This window comes from Zootermopsis nevadensis, unplaced genomic scaffold (assembly GCF_977971745.1).
Source record: "Zootermopsis nevadensis isolate Lab colony 2312 unplaced genomic scaffold, Znev_1.0 Znev_ptg000028l, whole genome shotgun sequence".
Lineage (NCBI taxonomy): Eukaryota > Metazoa > Arthropoda > Insecta > Blattodea > Termopsidae > Zootermopsis > Zootermopsis nevadensis.
The window spans coordinates 17,945,012-17,955,808 of record NW_028259160.1 but is presented as its reverse complement, the minus strand read 5'-3'; the positions used below and the strand labels follow the sequence as shown (position 1 = coordinate 17,955,808).

Here is a 10,797-nt window from a genome sequence, read left to right as displayed (position 1 = left end):
CAATCAAACAGATGCTTTTAGTACATACATATACAATACAATTGACATGTCTTAATACATCACATAGAACTTAAAAATTATTTTATTCTCTAACATTGACCCTGATCACAGATCATTTAAATTCTACAATTTAGGAAGGTCCTGATTTTGTTTCGGCCAAGTTACATATTAACCTGGCTCTTTAATTATTGTCAACCCTGAAAATTATCAAGGGTTTAACTGTACAAACAACTAATAGAACACTGAGTTAGATATGTATATGCATATATATCTGAGAAGAACACATAATCACTTTAACACTTCAACACTGACATCATGTATTTTATACATTGCATAAACATATAATAATCCATGGCAAATATATTATTAAATCACTGATATTAAAAATCTTGACTTATAATATGAATACAGTAAATATTTATCTTAAGTTTCCTCACATCATAATGGTAATTGTCACAGACTCATTATTGTCATACATTCACAAGTTATTAGTCAGAAAGGCACTCAGTACTGTCAACTAAACAGTTCAACTCAGAGCTACAAACTTAATAAAAATATATTGTATTGTTTATGTTGTTACCAAAATTCAAATTCAAAATAATATGAAAAGTGTACTAACTCTTGCTGCACAATTCTTTACACACGCAGTTCTTATTAAATTATTGTCAGATTTACCTCATCACTGGAAATAAGATTTGAGATAATACAATGAAAGTTAACTTCTTGAAATATATTTACTATTAAAATATTTTATATCATTTGCTAATGGGTAAGTAAGTACCAGTATATGTCTTATGATATGTGAAGTGGATATAGTAACTTGATAATTAAAAAATAAATAGTGAAATTACCCCATGACATAAACAACCTGTCAGAAAGCATGTAGGTGGTAATCTTTCAAGTGCAGTCTGTGCCAACTGCAGGGAATCAAAGCAGTGCCAGCAGAAAGGAGGCAACAGTTGTGCATGTGAGTGCCATTTTCATCATGAGAGCTTATTTGTCAACATGCAACATATTTTTGATACCTCATGTACCAATTCTGTTTATATGCCAGGCTTTTTATGGAAGTGAATAATTTAAAAGAAAATTAGAAGTACTTTTCATCACAACGTAACCAAACAATTTAATTTAACAAATTAAGTTAATTCTTAATGGATTATAAATTCTGCTGACAAAGAAAAACTACCTTACTTTCCCCTTTACAGAAAATGGTTTCAAAAGCTTTTGTGTAAGCGAAATGTTTTAGGAAAACAATTACTGGGCATTATTCCAGAATGCTATGACAGAATGGTTCAATTTTATACACTTCTGTTCTTACACACCAGTATTTTAACTTGTTTGTACTGAAACAGAAATGTCTGCAAGAAGCTAGCCAATAGTAATGCAACATGAGATCAAATACTTATATGGGTCACTAGAAAAGTGTTGAAAACATGAAAAAAAAGTGTCAACCACTGCACAAACTGCCAGAATAATCTTGTAAAACGTTAACCAACCACTTTAACTGCATCAGAAAAGTAAATACTCTGAATATTAACCCACTGCATATAAATTTATCAAGAACATTAATTTTACTTTTTTTGGTAGAGTCCCTCTTTGTTCAAGTCTACATGGTTTCTGGTTTTTTGTACCTACGCATGAGCACAACAAGCACAAAACCCAGTCAGATTTTGGCAGTATTATGTTTAAATCAAGCACTATATTCACTTCCACAATGACAATCATTGCATGGCTGAACCCACATATGTCATGTAAAACTTTACATTTCTAAAATTGTCTGCAAAAATTATAGGGCTTTTATAAACATATTTGACTACTGGCCTTCAGTTACAAGAACTGCTTGAAGAGGGCATGTACATATTATGCAAAAACCAGAGTACTAATGTCAAGACTACAACTTTGAGATTAGTTTTATTTGGAAACTTATTCCACTTAGATGCCATTTCAGTGTGTCACAGAGGTTTATAAGCACCCTCTATGTAGGCCTACAAGATCAGTTGTGTTCACTGGAAGTTTCTACCACGCAACAAGTATACATTTTGTAGTCTCATATTTTGTAGCTAAACATTTAAAAGAATGATTAGAAAGCCCAGAACACATGTTTAAATCTACTAAGAAACAATATTACCATGTAAACAACTAACTACATTTCTTTAGCAATTTGTAAATAATGTTTCATTTCTTTTGCTCTGAATTTTCTTTTTTTCTCACAGCATTTGTGGGTGTGTATAAAAGTAGCACAGATGAGGACTCATGGCATATTACTTATTCAACATCTTTTCAAACACTGATGACAATGCACGTAAAAAGGAATTTTCTGTATTCTCAGAAACCATACAAATATTTCGGTTTATAAAATGTTCTTCAAAGTAGTTAATTACCATTTCAGCCTTTTTCTTTATGTGCACAAGTTTTAAACATACTTGCGACAAATTCTGTATCAAATACGGGATGAACAACTGACTTTCAGTTCCCAGGAATTTGTTGTCCTGAGTTTTAATGTAGTGTGGACTTTTAGTAAATTCTCCTAAACATTAGTAACTACCTACAAGTCCACATAGCATCAGAGCCCAGAAGAACAACATCAGCTAATACAAAATAACACTGCTGAATCAAAATACTGAAGAAGTTAAACAGGAGTGATTGTTTAGAAAAGTTTGTGCAAAGTATTTGTGAAGCAGCACAGACACGACACAGGAAGTGCTGCATTCTTAGGCGTTATTAATACAGATATACGTCTTTGATGATGACCAATGCTACTTTTAGAAAGTTGTCTAGAATTTATATTGAAATGGGGGCAGAATTTCTTGCTGTCAATGTACTAAAAAACTGTCCATTGTGGTATGGTCAGTAAATGGCATTCATCAAACAAACACACACACACACACATCCTCACACATCTGTGTCAGTATTTTCATCTACAATAAAATTATTGTCAATTTATGGCAGCCTTATATGTGATAATTAATTCTTTTGCCTCTTGGCATATTTAAGACAGTTACATTCACTTCTTTCTGTTATGAACAGATCCATGGGTATCAAAAATGTATTCAATCATATAATAGGAATTATAAAATATATATAAACTTTTGAAATTTCTATCAAGTGTCAACATTAAGTTTTGTTCTATAAAAATGTTGCCATCTAATAAATAACAATTGTATTTCTCAGTATACTAAAGAATGTTCATTAAAAGATAATTTATATATTATAACTGCATGCCTATCTGTGGACATGTGTACCAGCATTCATTTATGACTATCTTAAGAGGAAATAAACATTATAAATACAACAATACATGAAACAAGTGTAAAACTATTATTTTTACCCATCCCACAGTGAATTGTCTATCCGGTTCTAAACCATGGTTCAGTATACTGATATGTTGATAACTTTAAGTTACATTTGGTCAACAACTTTAAATTATGTAAAGGGGATCCAAATTCAACCTCCACAGATGACAACCACAAAATGTTTTACCTGGAGCATAAATTTTTTTTTATCAATGTGATAATCACAACTCTTCAAGTTGTATTCCCAATATGTCCAACTTTTCAAAGGCAGTGGCACATGATTCTAGAATATTTTATAATTGTAGTCTACCAAACACAGAGTAATGGTTTATTGCACTAGAATACATATTGCAGAATTTTGTAATAAGGAGATTGCTACTTCGTACTCTTAAACAAATATGAGTATGAGATGAGTGGGGCATGTAGTATGAACTGGAGTGCATGGGAAATCTTGTCCAGAAAATCTGATGTGAAGAGGCCAATTATGAAACCTTGGCACAGAGAAGCACACAACATGAAAATGGACCTTAGAGAAATATTATGACGCTATGCACTGGATGAGGACTTGTGAACACAGCAATGAAAATTCAGGGTTCTGTAAAACAGATGGAAATTTATTGAGCAACTGAGTGACAGTAAGTTTTGCCACTGGGACCCTTCTCCATGTGGTTGGTTAGCTAGTATTTCCAACTTGGTTTGTAGCTCATCCACATCTGAGATGATTTCATAACCTACCCAAAGAAACAGTAACACTCTGAGCTGAGGGTTGAGTTTTCAGAAATGTGAGACATATAGTCTTCCTCCCCTTCAGGACACAAATATTTAATGTAGAAACATTTATACACCTTGTCACAGTGCTCTTGCACATTACAAACTACTGCCGGTTGTGCCAATCGAGACACAGGGACATCTGTTTCCAGTGCATATAACCGATTCCCCGTAAATGGATTACAAATAAATAACTGGTCCAAATTTGTACTGGTGATCATTTTCAGGTGACTATATACATATATATCATAGCATAGCATAGATAACACAGATGCTATAAACAACAACAAAATGTTTTAAAAGAATGTGTAAACTACATTGTCCTCAATATCTGTAGAATAATATTGTTGTGAAACATTTCTTGTTAAAGATAGCTATCTTCTGGGTAGCAGTGCTGCATAGTCTGGTAGATGTTCTACCAGACTACACGGTGCTACAGCTATGTTCGGATATGCCACTGTGTAAACCTCGGATCCAATTTCTTGTTAAATACTGTATTCCAAATGAATGTGTCTGGCTCTAACTTGCATCACTATGGACATGAATTACTTTTCCATTGCCTGTTGGGTTGCAACATTCTGTAACAAGTCTAAAGACTTACTCATTTGTTGTCATCAGACTAAGTGTCACTACCCCAAGTAAATTTGAAGATGAAAAAACGTAACTTAACAGCTAATGTTCTCACTCAAATATAGTGATTCATAACACAGCCATGTATTTTTGCATAATTGTGCATAAGACCTGAACCATATAGCATGGTGCTCCTGAGAATATACACTCGCAAACAAATATAAAAAAGAAATTTTTAAAATAACTGCAGTGAATTCAGTTTACACTTTTTTACTGATCTGTATAATCTCCCTTTAGGCTGTCAATCACATCAGTACATACATGATACAGAACAAGTAAAGAATTTGTACTATGTTTCATTATAATGTTACTATGGCAACATTAGAAGCATTCTTAATAGAATAATAGTAGTAATTCTGCTCTTATGTTTTGTCTACTTCTGTAAACATTTCTAAAAGCAATGTATATTACAGGGACAATTGAATTTCAGTCCGTAGAGAAATAATAGCCAAGTAAACGTTTGATACCCACAAATCTGTACACATATTTTATATTTCAGATGGTAGCAGTAATATGTAGCAAAGGGAGCTTCCTGATTGGATTTGTTATGCAAACATATCAACTGATAGTGATACATATTCACATATTATAAAGCAGATTAACTATCAATCAAACACGAACCATTCGTGACGTTTAACATGGCTACACAGGGGACAAAATAAATCTTCCTTAGTGTACAGTGCAGTATTCTAATATGAATTAATGATTACAATGACGCTTTTTAGTTGCTGTCAACAGTCATCTTGATCGAGATTCACCTGTTTTATTCCTTGACTTTCTTTTTCACAGTCCTTGTCAGTGTATGGCATTCCCCTTATTTTTGTAAAGACACACTGGTATAATATTTTTTACAGAAATATTATAGTCTTAATGCCTTTGCAGAAAACCGACTTGCAGGAAGCATTTAAGCTGGTATATATATTCATTCCAGTGACAGGGACAGTTGGGTATTGAGTTTTTCACTGTCACTTGTTTGATAACTGTGATCATACATTCATCGCTGCTTCTTGCTTCACAAGCATTTGGTGCTCTGTAGCCTGTTCCAAGTTTTAAAACTTAAACTGACTTTTCTGTCTACTCCTACGTCTTCTTGCGTTTCTCTTTTCCCTTAGAGCATGTGTGATTATCATTAGAGATCCCATCTTCTTACATTATGTATGCAAATTAACAAGTAATTTTGTATTTCATCAGGGGTTCTTAGTTTGCAATGTTTTTTATTTCTTCATTCCGTAGTTTGTCCTCGAAGGTCCAGGAATGCATACACAAACAGTTTACAGTCTTATTTTGTGTTTCTCTCACATCCTACACTTCACTTCAATATACAAACTCTGTGTAGTTTCAATACTGTGTATACCAAGTAAAATATCTATCCATTTATCTTACTTAAATTTATTTTTAATATTTTATGATCATTCACCAAACTCAATGGTTTGTGTCTATTTATGGTTTAACGTTCTAGTGGAAATGTTACAAATGCACACGTTCTTACCTACGTAGTTTTCACTTTAACTTTTATCATATGGTTACATGGCTTGAAACCTCAGCTGGCAGCTAAATTCTAACTACAGGATTTAATGGTTTGGCTGTATGCCACTGCAGTGCAAGGCCAGCTGGTCTGCCTGTACAATGACAGACTGTCAATGAAGGTTAATGATCTTTACATAAAGGTAGGAGGCATGACTCCAGACTGATGCTCCCTCTGTCTTACATACTGATGCTACCCTGAATACAGCAGTTCCACTCATCAATTCCACAGGGGCATATATCTTAACCCAGACCTGAAATCACAAACTCATGTACCTGCCTCTTGTCCTTTGGGAATTAAATCCCAAAAACATTATTCATTTTCTTTAAAATAAAATTCCTCTAAATGTATTTACAAATATAGATGACACTTGGAAATTCTTACCTGTGTCATTTCATCTGTTATTGTCAACTGAGAACCTGGGGTACATTTTTATTGTCATAATCTGAAACTTGTTTTCTCTGTTCATTCTTTATAACAGATCAATAGTGATCATGCATAAGAAAAATTCAAATATACATAAATATAAAATTGACGCACTGCTACATTTTAGCAACCACAGTGAACATACTGTAACATCCTTCAACATAGCAAGCAATTATTTTTATATCAGAGAAACCCTAGTTTTGTGGCTACTAATTTGGTCCACCCTCATCTCCTGCTCTCCCAACAAATTCAACTTCCACATCTTATCAAATACGATTAAACACTTGCCAATGTCGCATGTTTCATGTTATTTATCACCATACATAACGTTAAAAATTATCCAGTATTGGTGTTTGTGTTTTTCTCAGCACACAATATTGTGTGAGTCACACGTCAGTACTGGCCTCCAATGGTATGATGTTCAGAAATAGTTTCCCTAAAACTGGGGAATTAGCATCTTATAGTGCCAAAGTCCATCTAAGACGGAGGGTCAGAGAGATGTGTGCAAATGACTAATAAAGTTCTGCAGAAAGAGCTTTGCTCTGAACACAAAAATGCTGCTTTTGAAAAGAATTTGTGTTGACTGGGACTCATTTATGACAGTCTTCAGACACAAATCCTGCATTACAGCAGTTTTATTATGTACTGTACCATTCAGAATTACTATATTGGTTTATAAACAAATATATTCTTTTAAAAGTGTTTAAAGAAGTTTCTCTGATAACATAACAAATGGTATTGCAGACTTCACTATACTCATTTTGGCATCACAAAGGACAGGAATATGTTACCACACAATGATGACAAATTACTATAAGGTTGGTTTAAGTAAACTATGTTTTTCAATAAATCTAGCATCTTGTAAAACACTGGCATAAGTAACATGACATCATCATACTAACAAATTTGTTTAGTTAAGGGGTAATTGTTTTGCCATGCTATGCAAAACCAACCAGCCTATCCTATGGTTTGATCATCTGATATGTCTCCAAGGAAATAATGTAGGATGGGTCAATTAAACTGTCTGTAGGAGGAAATAATAAAATAAACACATAAGAAAATTAAAATTAATATTAAATAAGATAATGTAACATAAGCACAATAAAGAATTATCAGCATATAATTCTAGGTTATGTTAGTAGATCATTACCTGAAACCAGTCAAAAGAAAAATTATATATCTATTACTGTAGGAACACTTCCATTTGAAAAATGTAACTCTTGTCAGTGAGTTAAAAACAACATATAGCTAGAGAGAGTTTTTGTCCCTGTGCCCAAGTAACATACACTCACTTTACACAAAATTCCCAGAACACATGCCTTATTCTTTCCTCTAAGTACATTCATCAACATTAGTAAATATCAAACATATCTCTGTCTTCTTTTGGAAAAGTTTTAATAATCAGTAAGTACTTAGAAAAATATATGTTAATACCAAACATGATCACTTCCATACTACTCATGGGTTGAACTTGTGAAATTCTTCCTGCTTCAGCTTTCATGTCTGCTACAAAATGGCTGCACTCAAAGTGTTTCCCACTTTAATTTAGGTGAACTATTTTCATTTACATTTTTAGAAAAAAATTTATTTTACACAACAGCAGCTTTATAAAAATAAAATTATAAGATCAACAGAAATGATAATAATAATAAATATAAAACATATGTACAGAATAAGCACAAGCAATAAAGGAATACATTAACGAAAAATGAATATAATCTGAAATAAAATTGGAGCATTTGATATGACATGTTATTGCATGCATTTCAGGTTTTTACGTTCCTGTAAAATTTTGTTAAATAATTGCACATGCTCTTAAAAGTGTGCCTTTCCAAAATGTACTCATAATGCCCTTACCACATTCTGTTCCAATACAAAAACCAACTCATGGGCATAGTAAAATGCCAACCTGCCATTTCAAAATTTCAGCAATCAAAATATTTCCAGGCCATTCAATGTGTCATTTAAAGGGAGGACAAAAGGCATTGAAAAATGTTATCAGAAGAAAATTCTGACCCAAAACCATGATGGAATAAGATCACTTCAGAGACCGATATGTAGATGGGAGAATAATCTAAAGACACATTTTGATAAGATTGTGTGAGGGTGTGAACAGCAGTAATGCAGCGTAGATCCAGTGGCAGGTTCTTGTAACCAGAGTGGCCATTATCACTGTGTCACTTTATGGAGCTGTCCAAAGAGTAATGGATAATTCTGTCTGCTTTTGTTAAGAAGGACCACATTTACTGCATGATTATGAGCTGAAAACTATGTTTATAAATGCTTGGGAGGAGGAGGGGGGGGGGGGGGGGGGGAAAGGCAGACCTATGCTTGAGACCAATATCACAAAAATTGCATTCCCAAAGCATGTTCTGATGAAAGTAGTTTCGTATCATTACGCCTATTGTTCGACACAAATTTACAAGCTCACACGTTACCACAATAATATGCAGATCTTTCAGACTCCACAAAAAGTTCCTACAGGCACGGGATACCCAGGTTTCAAGAAGATTTTGGCATAAAGGAATGTTTCAAAAATGCAGAATGACCAAAACTGAAACAGTTAATACAAAATCTTACAGGATCTTAACAAACTGCATTAGCTAATAATATGAATGAATAATGGATATGTAATTATGCAATAGGATAGCCTGGCCACTGCTACCAACTGTTCTACTGTGGCTGCATCTGCTTAGTATAAATATACTCTCATATACAACAATTCAGCTGTTATTGTCACCACGTAAAGTCTTATTGTCTGCTCACAGTGAGAAGAAATGGACTGAATTTTAATTATGAATTATGAATATTCCCTTTACCATTAAAATGACAACAGCTCACATAACCTGAAGGTGGCCAGTATGAACTAGCTCCTACTTCTTTGGTCAGTGAGTTTATAAATTATGTCTAAGTATGTAAAACTTCCTTGCTGCTCATATCATATTCACTAACCACCAACAGGCTCAACTGCCTGTCCATCAAATAAAATTAAAATTTGTAGGCTCTTGACAAGGGTCATTTTGTGTAACAAAGAGCACTTCAACTTTGCACCAGAGCAATCCCCACCCTGAGGAAGACTGCACTTCACCTGACCAAGCCAATCACCGCTGTAATAAAGAAAATTGTTGAGCTGAAAGCTGCCATGCTAGCAGTACTGGTGCCGTTACGCTGGGACCGGTACCCCATGTCCACAACGTGGATTTTCCATCCAAGGTGGGTGTGTGAGTAGCACTGCAAGAAATAAGTTTATAAAGCATAACACTCTGTAACATGATGAAATGCTATCGAAAGATCCTATAGCAGACGTCAAATGATAAATATAACATGCTGTTTGTAATCACATTCAGCATTTAGAAATAAAGCACAGTTTTTAAATTAAAACCTTAACTGTGCAGGTTCTTGCACATAAGAGAATCGATCACCTGTTATCACACGATTCGATTGGAAATTCTGTCTGCACTCTAGTGAGACCACTCTACTTGTCTGATGTCCTCCAACATGCAACCATATCTCACACAAGTTAACACATTCTTTGACACAATGATGTTCACCTTCTGTGATTTCTAGAATAACATTCTGAAACCTCCAAAATGTGTGAATTATTTCTGTGAACTGAGGTTAAAATCCCACAGATTCAATTTCGTATTTCCCAATGTGGTATGCACTCTAAGAGGACATGATCTCCTGCCTCAGAATTCAGTTTCATGTCCAGATAAAAGGTCATGTACAAATTTTATAGTATTGAATATTTCTATCTTTACATTCTTAGACATAAAACATCATGTTATATGATTGTGTTATGCCTGGAACTTGCACACAACAAGGCACAGGATATTATTTTTACCTGGTAGTACAAGAGGTCTGGTGTTTCTGTTGCTACAGTCCAATTGAGGTAGGCAGGTTCGCCATCATCACATTCCAGCCGCAGGGTGTCCAGGTATTCATCAAACGTCTCCATTTCTGCTGAGCGATCAATAGTCTTGTGTGCCCATTCACAGTAATGACCAGCTGAACAAATAAAGAGACAATCTGAATGTGCTCTAGATGGGGGTAAGTGGTCAGTGTCATCCCCTGGCCATACTTTGTCCCTGGGGAAGGGACCCCGAGTACCCACTGAACAGGATGCTAGAAGGAAAATCCTTTGCTCTGCTAGGG

At 34.3% G+C, this 10,797-nt stretch overlaps 1 protein-coding gene across 3 annotated transcripts in view; it reads right to left on the bottom strand.

Annotated features, from left to right (window-relative positions):
* LOC110826707 (protein Skeletor, isoforms B/C) overlaps nt 1-10,797 on the bottom strand; it is a 66,444-nt gene that overhangs the window by 3,897 nt on the left and 51,750 nt on the right. The window contains exons 11-12 of one of the 3 annotated variants that reach the window (XR_015537422.1): nt 10,487-10,650; nt 7,793-9,873 (exon numbers count right to left, since the gene is read on the bottom strand). Coding sequence is in view for 1 of the 3 variants with exons in the window: in XM_022057583.2 (XP_021913275.1) it covers nt 9,727-9,873; nt 10,487-10,650 (311 nt within the window). In the remaining 2 variants the exon portion in view is untranslated. Of the gene's footprint in view, nt 1-7,695; nt 9,874-10,486; nt 10,651-10,797 lie in introns of those variants that run through there. The other 2 variants (XR_015537423.1, XM_022057583.2) reach the window with 2 other exon arrangements.